This window comes from Lygodium microphyllum, chromosome 15 (genome assembly GCF_053477565.2).
Source record: "Lygodium microphyllum isolate KBCC chromosome 15, Lygodium_microphyllum_v1.1.10, whole genome shotgun sequence".
In the NCBI taxonomy this organism is placed as follows: Eukaryota; Viridiplantae; Streptophyta; class Polypodiopsida; order Schizaeales; family Lygodiaceae; genus Lygodium; species Lygodium microphyllum.
The window spans coordinates 128,363,834-128,375,522 of record NC_141149.1 but is presented as its reverse complement, the minus strand read 5'-3'; the positions used below and the strand labels follow the sequence as shown (position 1 = coordinate 128,375,522).

Sequence of the window (11,689 nt, the reverse complement as noted above, 5' to 3'; positions counted from 1 at the left end):
CAACATTTGGCCTAGAATCACATAATGTAGTATGAAGCAAGTGGAGAAGTCAGTGAAGCAAGGAGATATGGTGTATTTATGCATCATGAGGCCCATGGAAGCCAAAGCACCTAAAACACCATGATTGGATATGGGAAATTAGGAAGTAGAAGAGGTATTGAAGGAGTATGTAGATGTGATGCCCGTAGAATTACCCAAGGTTTCCCCCAAAAAGAGATGTAGATCATATGACCAAATTGATTCCAAGATTACCAGCACTAGCGAAGGCCCCATGTAGAATAAACCATACATAGCTAGTGGAATTAAAAAAGCAATTGCATGAGCCAAAAGATTAAGGCTTCATCCATCCTAGAAAATCCTCATCCACCACAGCCCTAGTGTTAAAGGATAAGGATGAGGGTTGATGCTATGCATAGACTATAGGGTACTCAACAAAATCACTCTAAAGAACAAGTACCTAATGCCCTTGGAAGATGATCTACTAGACAGACTACACAAAGCCAAGTATTTTAGTCACATAGAGATTAGTATGCATAGCTAAGGGAGACATCTTGGATAATACATTTTGCATTAGATATGGGAGCACTAAGTGGCTTGTCCTAGGATTTCGCCTTAGTGATGGGCTAGACACCTTCTTGTGGGTTGATGGTGGATAGTGTCTTCAGAGTAGACATAGATGTTTTTATCATCATCTACATAGATGACCTACTAGTATATAACAAGACCTAAAGGAACACAATGAACAATTAAGGAAGGTACTTGGGAAGCTAAGGTAGCACATGTTGTATATCGAGACCAAAGTGTGAATTTGTAGTAAAGGAGTTAGATTTCTTGGGATTCATCATAGGGGAGAAAGGAATCATGTAGATCTAAAGAGAGTAGAAGCAGTAAAGACTTGATCAATACTCAAAACAATGGAAATTAGAGAATTCTTGGGCTTCATAATGTTCTAGATTTTGTTAAGGATTGCATCATAATAGTCCCATTGTCTCAACTTATCGAAGGAGAAGGGAACTTTAAGTGGTGAAGGATGCACTAGAGAATGACAAGTAGATGCAAAGTTTGATAACATATGTGAGGATTGGGCGAATTCCCTATGGAATGTATAATCTAGAGAAAGATTCTATGTCCCTAATAGTGTGGAGCTAAAGAAGATCATCTTACATGAAGTGCATGATGGAAAACGAGGAGGATACAAGGGGCAAAGTAAAACCTTAGAAGCCTTGAGGAGACACATTTTCTAGCCAAACATGAAGGAAGAAATTATTGACTATGTCAAAACTTGCCCAACTTTCCAAATGGTGAAGTCCCCTCGAACAAAGCCCACATGCTTGCTTCAACCAATGCCTATAGCAGACCACCTATGGGATGTCATCATTATGGACTTTATTGTGGAACTTTATCATGGAACTTCCCAAGTCCCATGGGTACATCATCATCTTTGTAGTGGTGGATTACTTTTCCAAGCAAGTATACTCCATCCTAGCCAAGCCACCACTCATTGCTAAGGAAGTAGTAGGCCTCTTCTTCACTCATGTCTTCAAGTTACATGGGCTACCATTGGCTATTATCTTAGACTGTGATGTCAGATTTAGGAGCAACATGTGGAAGGAACTCTTCAAGTCATTGGACACCCAACTTAGATTTTCCTCATCCTTTCACTCATGTCTTCAAGTTACATGGGCTACCATTGGCTATTATCTCAGACCGTGATGTTAGATTGAGGAGCGACATGTGGAAGGAACTCTTCAAGACATTGGAGACCCAGCATAGATTTTCCTCATCATTTCACCCAAAAATAGATGGTCAAACAATGTGCCTCAACCAAGGTATAAAACACTATCTTAGGTGCTATATTTGAGTGGACCATAAGGATTGGACACTATACTTGGATGTGTTTGAGTTAACCACCGAGAAAGAAGTCATCATCCCATTAGTCATGGCTTCAAGAACCATCCACATAGAGGACCAAGATGTAGAAATTTTCCTAAGGAAATGGCATGAAAGAAATGCAACATCCAAAAAGAGTCTGGAGCAGAGCAAGATCACCATGGTAGAACAAGCCAATAGGATGTGGAAGGAAGTCCTTTTCACCAAAGGGGATATGGTCCTAGTTAGTTCCAAGCATATCTCATTGCCCAATAACATGATTTTGAAGTGTAATCACTGTTATTATGGACCATACAAAATCATCAAAGTCATCAAAGAGGTCATTACAAATTGGACTTGTCAGAAAGCATCTATGTGCACAATGCCTTTCATGCATGCCTTCTATGCAAGTTCCATTGAAACACTTAGTGGGGGCAACACATACTATTGCTTCACTCCAATGGCTACTTTGAAGTCTAGGCAATCCTTTGGTACCAAGTGGGGGCAACACATACTTTGAAGTCTAGGCAATCCTTTGGTACCGAGAGAGTATAAGGGTTACCTTGAATACCTCGCCAAGTGAAAAGGGCGCCCTCTCAAGGAAGCCACTTGTATTTCAACATGGCAAAGATGTCTTAGCCATCTGGCTCAAGGAGAATCCCGCCAATACTTCTGATGTATCTTGAGCCACTACTTGGATTGTAATAAGACTATAAAGCATTGTATGTCTTCCTTAGACTAGCTTGTAATAGGCTAGCAAAGTATTGTAATAACCAGCCAAGTGTCCACAAGCTAGAAAGGGACTTTAAGCTCTTTCAAGGGGGGGGGGGGTTGAGTGTGAGGTCCCCTTTCCCACTTTGGGGTTTTGTAGCTATTCCTTGGAGTTGGAGCTAGATGTCACCTATATAGGGAGTAGTGGTGACTCGAGTGTAGCTTGCGGTGCACTCTATGTGTGATTCCCAATGCTTAGTGGTGGTGAACCTTTCTATGTGTGCATCGTGAGGATATAATCCTAAGGCATGTCTATCTTATACCTTTCTTTCTTTTGAGTAATACAAGAGCCTACCTTGTTCTCACATTTCATGTATTCTTGCTATGCCGTGTCGAGTGAGTCAGTTGAGCATAGGCACATCAAACAAAAGACCATGCCCATATGCGCTCATGAGCCCTTGTCTTATTAATTTTAATTAAAATTAAATCAATGATTATTTTTGAAGGGCTAAACCATATTTTCTCTTGAAGGTATGTCTACAATTTTGCCCTTTGACTTGAAGGCCACTTTTTAAAATATGGCCTTTAAATGATGTGTGCTATGAATATTACCTTTCAAGGTTTAGACTTTGTGCAAGCAAGTTTTTTAATCAAAATCACTTAACAATGATAAAATTCTAATTCATTTGTAAGACAATTTTGACTATATATATTCAATTTAGTTAACTCTATTATGAATCATTGATTTAGTCTTTACTATCTAACCTCTATGAACTATTTGATCAAACCTATTTTCAAGTATCTCTGGCAAGAAACTTCAAAGTAATTTATGAGACATGAATCTTTGTATTCTTATAAGCTTTAACAACAATGCTAATCTCTTTTTATTTGAATTGTATGCTAAAATAACAACTTTCAAATCTCAAGCCAACAAAGAAAAGAAATTATAGTCCATACAAGTGAAAGCATAATGAGAGCACAAATGTCGGACTTGTGGTATGGATATCAACAATATCCCAATGAGCCTTCAAGCTATCCCAAGTAGAGTAGATCCCATCCCTATCTTCCTCTCTTGGATCTTGTGTGCCATTGTAATAAAGAAACATGAGCTTGTTAACATTCTCCAAGCTCAATCGATTGTGGTCATTTGACTTGATACGGTTCATCTTGGAGAATCCCCTTTCATAATTGACTGTGCTTGCAACAATAACCAAGAAAGCATGCCAAAGCTTCTTCATCTCACCAAATCCCATTCAATGTCATGTGCACAAAATTGCCATCCCATATGCATACTCTTTCTAGAACATGCTCTCTTCAATTTTGCCATAAACTCTTCATATTGCAATTTACACATATTCACATTCACTATATCTCCAAACCTTTCTAACAATGGCCTAATCCATATAGTACCCATGCTAAAAATACCATGTACATCCTTTGGATAGTCTCTAGGGCTAAATATTTTGGTAGCCTAAAAAAGCTCCAAGTCATGAAATTGAGCATGCAATGAAGTTATGCCACTATGAACAAACTATCTTCCAACATCAATACAAGCATCCCATGTGATAAGATCCTTAGTTGTATCTTTATTTCCTGAGATATTGATATGCAATACATGATTATCATTCAGTTGTGCACCATTCTGAAACACAATGTAACCATCTTTCACTTGCCCAAAAATTTGAGTAATATATTCAGCACCTCTACCAAATTCACTTGCAAAAAAGCGAGCTTGAAGAATATCCATTGTAGTCATAAGCTCTGTGCCAATTGTGGTAATATCCACATGATTAGCTTGGAAATTTTTGTTCAGAACATTCAGATGATGAAGCATATCTTTCAATGAATGAAGAAAAAACTGAACTTTGAAAGAGGTAAAGGAGGTATACAAATCACATTTCTCTCACTTCCAAATTCGCAAGAGCACTAGCATCAAAGTTACCATTCTCTTTGTTACTTGCCCACATGATAACCAACGAATGTCATGCATTCTCAAAATCTCATGGCCTGAAAGATGAAACTCTAAAGCAAGGTCCTTTACCTCTTCTTGTCTCCTATAAGAGCTATTCACCCATTTGTAAGCCTTCTTTACTACCTTTTCCACAACATCGAAAATAGAAAATGCACCCAATGCATCTTTTACTGCCAAAGCATCTCTATGTGTAGTGCAATGAATTCCAACCAAATGAGGTACATCTTGGGTAAAATGTGCAACCAATCCTTTCTCAATGCCCATCATAACACTGCATTCATCAGTGGCAAACCCCGCTAATTTTGTTTTTGATAAACCATATATACATAAGAACTCTGAAAGTGCATCATATAAAGTAGCTGTAGTTCCATTACTTGTATGAAGCAACCTAATGAAACGATTACATTCATCACCACTTTTTGTCAAATATGTTATACACACAATCATATGATGGTCATTAGAGACATTTGTACTTTCATCTACCATCAAGGAGAAGAAAGGACTCTCAATAATTTCACTTTTAACCATCTCATAAAAGTGTGTATAACATGCCTCCAAGAAAAGCAAAGAAGATGTGTATGAAAGGTAGGATGCATAGCAATTCTCAATGGAAACGTTTGGCATTCCAAGAATGCCAATTCCTCTACATTGTTTTGAAAGTCACACAAAGGCTTATCCCTAATGGCAATGAAATACAAAACTTTCAAAAGCACTTTTACACGAGATACCTTTATATCTAATGCGGTAGAGTCCATCTTTTCAAGATGCATCCTCATAGGCACCACGGATTTCCTTTCTTTTTTAGCCCATAGAAATGCAGTCTTCTCATTCTCCTTCGATTTCTCTCATGAGTCTGTAATGATGGCCTTTGAAGTATTGTACTCCCAATAGTAACAAAAGCATTGGTCATTCAAAATTGTATCCAATCGCTATAAAAAATCATTTATTTACCATTAGCATCATGCAATGAATAACTCCATGGATGATATGATTTCCAATGCTCTTTGTAAGAGCATTGACCTTTCACTTTTTGAGGTGCACTACCCTCACAATCTAGGGTAGCACCTGCATGAGCAACATATGGCTCTCTTACCCCATCAAGACTTCTCATAGCATCATCGAAAGAATCCACACTTTGACTTGCATCCCCTATAGGCATGTTAAGATCCAAACTCACATTTACGTGAATAGATGCAATAGGTGCGTCTAATGTGGATGTAGGTGCAACCAATGAGTCACTAACAAGTATGGAATCTCCTTGAGCAACCCATTTCTTTCAAGTAAGTGCTAGAGATAGAGTAAATTGACTCAAATCCCTCTTAGGATGACCCATATCTATAATATGCATGCAAAAAGTTAAGGTATGCTAAATTTAGACACTCCAAATGGTAGGGGCAAATACTAGCAAGCTTTAAAACTTGAGCATTAAAAATTGTAGAATGTTGAACTCATACCTACTCAAAGTTTTGATGAATAGGACTTGATTTAAAGGTAGATGGTATACTCTAAGATCAGTCTACCCTACAAGGCAAAGTACCAAAAAGTGAATCTCCATTTATGCTTGAAGTCTACATAGTATGTTGTTAAATAAAGCCAAGGCTTTAGGAGGATTTGCATCATCCATGGCATAATGTGATATTATGTGTAAGATGGGGGATGGTGTAGAGGCTAGAGTATAAACATGGTTAGACCTTAGAGTACCATGTGGTGGAATATCAATATATTTGAGTTGTTTATTTTTTATTGACTAACACGTAGATAGCCATTGTAGCTCATCCCTATCACATGGTCCTACTTTGCAGAAGACTTGGTTGAACATCATGGAAATGTAGAAAACCGTAGGGCCTATGATCTATATCACCATGTCATGAAGAATATGTGCCTTCCAAAAAAAAAGTTGTGCTAGACTAGACTAGCATGAACAAATGATATAACATGAATATCAAATAAGCATTTTTCCATTTATGAAAATTTTGATCAGTGTATTGAAGTTCATTCTTTTTAAATTCAAGCAGTTGTCCTCTATTATTGGTGGTAAATTACATCCTCTTAAACTAAATCGAAACTTTGTAATAGCATGACTCATGAGCATTGCACATTGATGTGTAGCCTTGTAAACATGGCTAGTTGCTAGTAGCTACTATCTACACCCTTTACATGACCTCCAAATAGCCTTAACATTCATGTCATATGATACCTTACATAACTTTCAATATCATATTAAACAATCATCCATAACTAACCTATTAATTTATTATAAGGTTCAAAGTTCAAACCAAACATTCTCTAGTGTATTATCTAAGTACTAAGTAGAGACTTCAAAGTTTAGTGTGTTTAAAGCTCTAACCTATATCGTACGTAGCTTGCAGGTCTGACATGAGTGATTGAGTTGTGACTCGTATAGGCGGGCCGTTGGAACTTGGGTTGTGATTGATCATTCAGGGTGGCTGCTAGGCTGTGGCTGAGGGTGGCTAGTAGCTGCTTACTACTGAGGTTGTGTAGCGCTAGCTAGTGGCAATTGCTGTAGAGGTTGGTGACTGATTGTAGGCCCCAGGCCCCAGGGACCAGAATCACAAATTCACCAATGACTAGATAGATCTCGCTTTGGATGTTGCCACTTGCACTATTGGATGGTGGTTAGTTGCCATCACTCATGCCTCCAGGCTCCGAGTTCCAACTCTCAACTTGCATGTATTGTGTGAGTCCTGAGTTGACTCGTGACTCTTGAGTCTCGAATCTTGACCCGAATGGCAAGTTGCAATGTGGTGGTTGGAAGGTGCTGTCTATGCCTTGGACTTGCCAGTGGTCAATGGTGAGGGGGCTCGAGTCGGATCGACTCCCACGAGATCTCGTAGGCAATGGCAAGTCTCGACTCTTGAGACTTCAATTTACAGCCTATAGGCTTGACTCTTGAGGCGGCTACAATGATGTTGTGAGTCGTGACCTATCACTTTCAAGAAGATGAGGGGAGGGTTTTGATTTTCGAGCTTGATAAACTGTAGTAATAAATGTTATACTATACTAATATTCGAGAATGGACAATAAATTTTAGATACGACAGTTAGTTGTAAGTATCCACTAGTCATTGGTCAGTGTGTGGCATTGTGACGGTCACTTACGAGTCTCCCAATTTCCAAACTAGTCGAAATGCATTAGGCAATAAGATTAATAGTTTGATTTATAATAAAAATATTGATTTTTAAAGGAAAAAAGCACCCTTCAAATGTAGTGCTAGAAGAATTTTGGCTTTCTCCAAGAAGGCAAAATTTTTCTATTGCCTTTCAAATGCAATGCTTACAAATATTTGGGATTGTCCAACAGGCAGTAATGGGCCGGAAGGGCTATGCAACCTTCAAAAATGAACACATTTATTTTGTTTTGTTTTCTTTTTGGGGTTAAATTAATTACTATTTGTCTCACAGCGGAGAGAGAGAGGGAGTATACTCGGACTCTGCCATGGCGTGCAGGCAAAGGAGACTTTGTCAGTTTCTGCACCCCACATCACATTACCAACATTGCTGCAGCTTTGTCCTGCCATATCCGTTTCCTCCCGCGGAGGAAAGGACGGAGAAGAGAGCCTTTGTTTCTACCTGGACCGGAGATCGATCTGACCTTTGATCATCTCAAATAAGCCGACCGGCCAGCCAGCACAGAGAGACAAAGAGAGCGAGAGCGAGAGAGGATTGGCATATACAGGAGCTGCTCGGAGGAGGAAGAGGAGAGGGTCAGAGATCGATCTTACGTGTCAGACTGCGGGCCTGATCGCTTCAAGTTTCCAGGTGACCCTAGCTTTTTCTCATCTCTGCCTTGATCTTTTCGTCTAATGTGATGCTTTGCAGCTTAATTCTGCGTAACAAAGCCGATAAAGAGAGTCCCGAAATGTGGTCCTCTGATCTTGCAGTTTTCTGCAGAGCCAGATCAATTCTCCAGAGGGCGTTCTTTTCCACCGAGTGAGCTCAGGACTTGCTGCCATTTCTCTGCAGGTGAAACCCTATTGCTTTCAGGTTTTTGTGCATGGTCAATGGAATCAACCAAATGCCATAGTTTTGTCATTTGGCATCATCAGATGAACTTTAATGGCTGACCAGCCTATGCTGGCCTTTCTAACAGAACAATGTTGGCAAAAGCAAAGAGAAGAAGCTCAGTAGAAAACGGTGATAGAACCCATGGTGTCGTTGATGAGTTGGCACTCGCTTCTAGTATTGGCAATGGGGAGGACCTTGGTTCTATCATTCGTGCAGCATTTGATGTAGGCAAGCCAGAAGCACTCTTGCAGCAGCTAAGAAATTTTGTAAAGAAGAAAGAGAAGGAAATTGAGGAGCTATGCAAGGTCCACTACGAGGAATTCATTCATGCTGTTGATGAGCTTAGAGGTGTCCTAGTTGATGCTGATGAATTAAAAAATGGCCTGGCTTCTGAAAACACCCAAATGCAGGAAGTTGGAAATGCTTTGCTGTCTAAGCTAGATGACCTTATTGAAGCTCATGCAACAAAAAAAAACTTAACGGAAGCCATTGATTCTCTGAAGCTTTGCACAGATGTAATGGACATGTGCACCAGGGCCAATGAGCATATTACAAGCAATTCCTATTATCCTGCATTGAAGCTACTAGACACAATAGAGAGAGACTATTTACCAAAGGTCCCATCCCGGGCGCTGCGCCATATGCTTGAAAGGCAGATCCCAGTAAGCAGAGGCTATCTAGAAAAGAGTGTTAGTAATGAGTTCAATGAATGGCTTGTTCAGATCAGAAGTATTGCCAGGGAAGTTGGTCAACAATCTATTGGGCAGGCATCGTCTTCTAGGAAGAGAGAGATGGAGCTGCGTACTCGACAAAGAGAGGCAGAAGAGCTAAGCAGATCTGGTGTAAAGGATTGCATATATATATTGGAGACGGAAGATATTGATGAAGATGATGCTCTTGTGAGGTTTGATCTTACTCCTGTGTACAGAGCTCATCATATACACACTTGTCTGGGACTCCAGGATCAGTTTCGAGAGTACTATTTCAAGAACCGTCAACTACAGCTTAACTCCGATCTCCAAATCTCATCAATGCAATCTTTCTTGGAGCTCCATCAAACCTACTTTGCACAGGTTGCAGGTTTCTTCATAGTGGAGAACAGAGTTTTAAGAACTGCTGGTGGTTTAATGACTGGTGACCAAGTTGAGAATTTATGGGAGACAGCTGTGGCAAAAATGATCTCAGTTGTAGAAGATCAGTTTTCTAGAATGCAGACAGCAAATCATCTGTTGATTGTGAAGGACTATGTAAGTCTCCTGTGTGCAACGCTGAGAAGATATGGATATCAAGTTGGGCCTCTTCTTGACGTATTGGATAAGAACCGGGACAAATACCATGACCTTCTCCTCAGTGATTGCAAAAAGCAAATAAATGACACTTTGGCCAATGACAACCATGAGAAAATGATAATTAAAAAGGATTATGAGTACAAGTCCAATGTCCTGGCCTTTCACTTGCAAAGTACTGATATTATGCCGGCTTTCCCCTATGTTGCTCCTTTCTCTGCCACTGTGCCAGAATGCTGCAAGATTGTCAAGTCTTTTATAGAAGACTCTGTCAGTTTTCTGGCTTATGGTAGCCGCATGGACTTCTATGATATCGTGAAGAAATATGTAGACAAACTTCTCATCAATGTGCTAAATGAAGCACTTTTGAAACTGATTCGCAGCACGACTTTGGCAGTTTCACATGCTATGCAGATAGCTGCTAATATGACTGTGCTTGAACGTTCCTGTGATTTTTTCACTCGATATGCTGCACAGTTATGTGGCATTCCTGTACGGTTGGTTGATAGGCCTCAAGCATCCCTGGCTGCTAAAGCAGTCCTGCACACATCACAAGGTGCTGCACATGAGCAGATGCTTGTGCTTGTCAAATCAAAAGTGGATGAATTTATGCAATTGACTGATAACATCAAATGGACTCCTGATGATCCACCCCAAAATGGCAATGAATATCTTACTGATGTCATGATATATTTGGAAACCATAGTGCCTACAGCTCAGCAGATTCTTCCTTTGGATGCACTAGATACGGTTGTCAGTGGTATTTTGAAGCATATCTCAGAAACAATAGTGGCCACAATGATGAGTGATGATGTTTACCGATACAACATAAATGCAGTCATGGGGCTAGATGCTGATCTGAAGGTTTTGGAGTCATTTGCAGATGAAAAATTTCAAAGTACTGGTTTGAATGAACTTCCTGGTGCAACCAATCTCAGACAATGTCTTTCTGAAGCCAGGCAGCTTGTCAATCTTCTTTTGAGTAACCAACCGGAACTCTATCTAAATCCTGTAATCAGGGAAAAGAATTACAGTGCTCTTGATTACAAGAAGGTAATGGTTATCGCAGAGAAGTACAAAGATTTGCCTGACAAGCTGTTTTCAAGGAACCCAAAGAATGTTGGCAAGAAAAGGTCATTGGATGCTCTTGTCAGGAGGCTGAAGGATAGCTTGTAGGCTGAATGAGCAGAAGATCAGGCATCTTGATATTCTGGATACATGTGTTGTCTCCTTCATCAGAGAATGGAATTCTCTTTCACAACTTTCTCTGGCTCCTTGTGCTTCTATCACAGAAAAGGAAGTACTGTTGGCTGTTTGAGTCTGCATCGAGGTTGGGAGCATTTTGGTGTATCACTATTTGATAGCTGAAATTCCATCAGGAATTTGCATAAGTGAATGGTCTCACATTGTATGGATATCATATGAGTTATATGTTGATAGCAAATGTCTCTTACAGGATTTTTAAAGGCCACTTATAGAATGCTGATTGTGAATAGGCTCAACGAAGACAAATTTGTCATATTGCAATAGATTTTACTACATTTTTGATGTAAAGCTTTGTAAGTTTCATGGAATTTCTAGGGAACAACTGCTGGTACTTTAACCCCTTCAAAGTCATCTTATTCCAGTGATCTCTTCTAACCTTGAATAACTCCTGTAGTGGTAGCCTGTTAGAACCTGGACGCAGCAATCAGATACCTTGTCTAACTTGAACAAATTTGCTGGCCTTTTATTGGTTTGGATTGGAAGTAGATTGGCAGTAGAACAGCAATACTAAGTGGTTTCAGCAAAATAAAATTAGGTGATTATCTAGTATTTATCATTTT

At 39.6% G+C, this 11,689-nt stretch overlaps 2 protein-coding genes across 3 annotated transcripts; one reads left to right on the top strand and one right to left on the bottom strand.

Annotated features, from left to right (window-relative positions):
- Positions 1-4,111: 4,111 nt before the first annotated feature.
- On the bottom strand, positions 4,112-5,080 carry LOC148025046 (uncharacterized). Its single transcript, XM_087693645.1, has 2 exons — positions 4,523-5,080; positions 4,112-4,438 (listed from the first exon to the last, which is right to left on the bottom strand). Exons 1-2 carry the CDS (start codon positions 5,078-5,080, stop codon positions 4,112-4,114), a joined length of 885 nt encoding a protein of 294 aa, XP_087549771.1.
- Positions 5,081-7,869: 2,789 nt separating this feature from the next.
- LOC148025045 (exocyst complex component SEC15A-like) lies at positions 7,870-11,402 on the top strand. Of its 2 annotated transcripts, none has more exons than XM_087694744.1 (3): positions 7,870-8,331; positions 8,464-8,535; positions 8,663-11,402. In XM_087694744.1, exon 3 carries the CDS (start codon positions 8,667-8,669, stop codon positions 11,037-11,039), a length of 2,373 nt encoding a protein of 790 aa, XP_087550870.1. In that variant the 5' UTR covers positions 7,870-8,331; positions 8,464-8,535; positions 8,663-8,666; the 3' UTR covers positions 11,040-11,402. The 2 variants fall into 2 exon arrangements, with proteins under 2 accessions (XP_087550870.1, XP_087550871.1); XM_087694745.1 differs by having other exon boundaries at positions 8,454-8,535.
- The last annotated feature ends 287 nt before the right edge of the window (positions 11,403-11,689 follow it).

Excerpts from the sequence above, each read along its gene's own strand:
- LOC148025046 (XM_087693645.1), bottom strand. The coding sequence starts at position 5,080 with ATGGTTAAAAGTGAAATTATTGAGAGTCCTTTCTTCTCCTTGATGGTA. Across the intron at positions 4,439-4,522 it reads GGCAAGTAACAAAGAGAATG|TTTTTTCTTCATTCATTGAA; the intron begins GTAACTTTGATG and ends TTCAAAGTTCAG.
- LOC148025045 (XM_087694744.1), top strand. The coding sequence starts at position 8,667 with ATGTTGGCAAAAGCAAAGAGAAGAAGCTCAGTAGAAAACGGTGATAGA.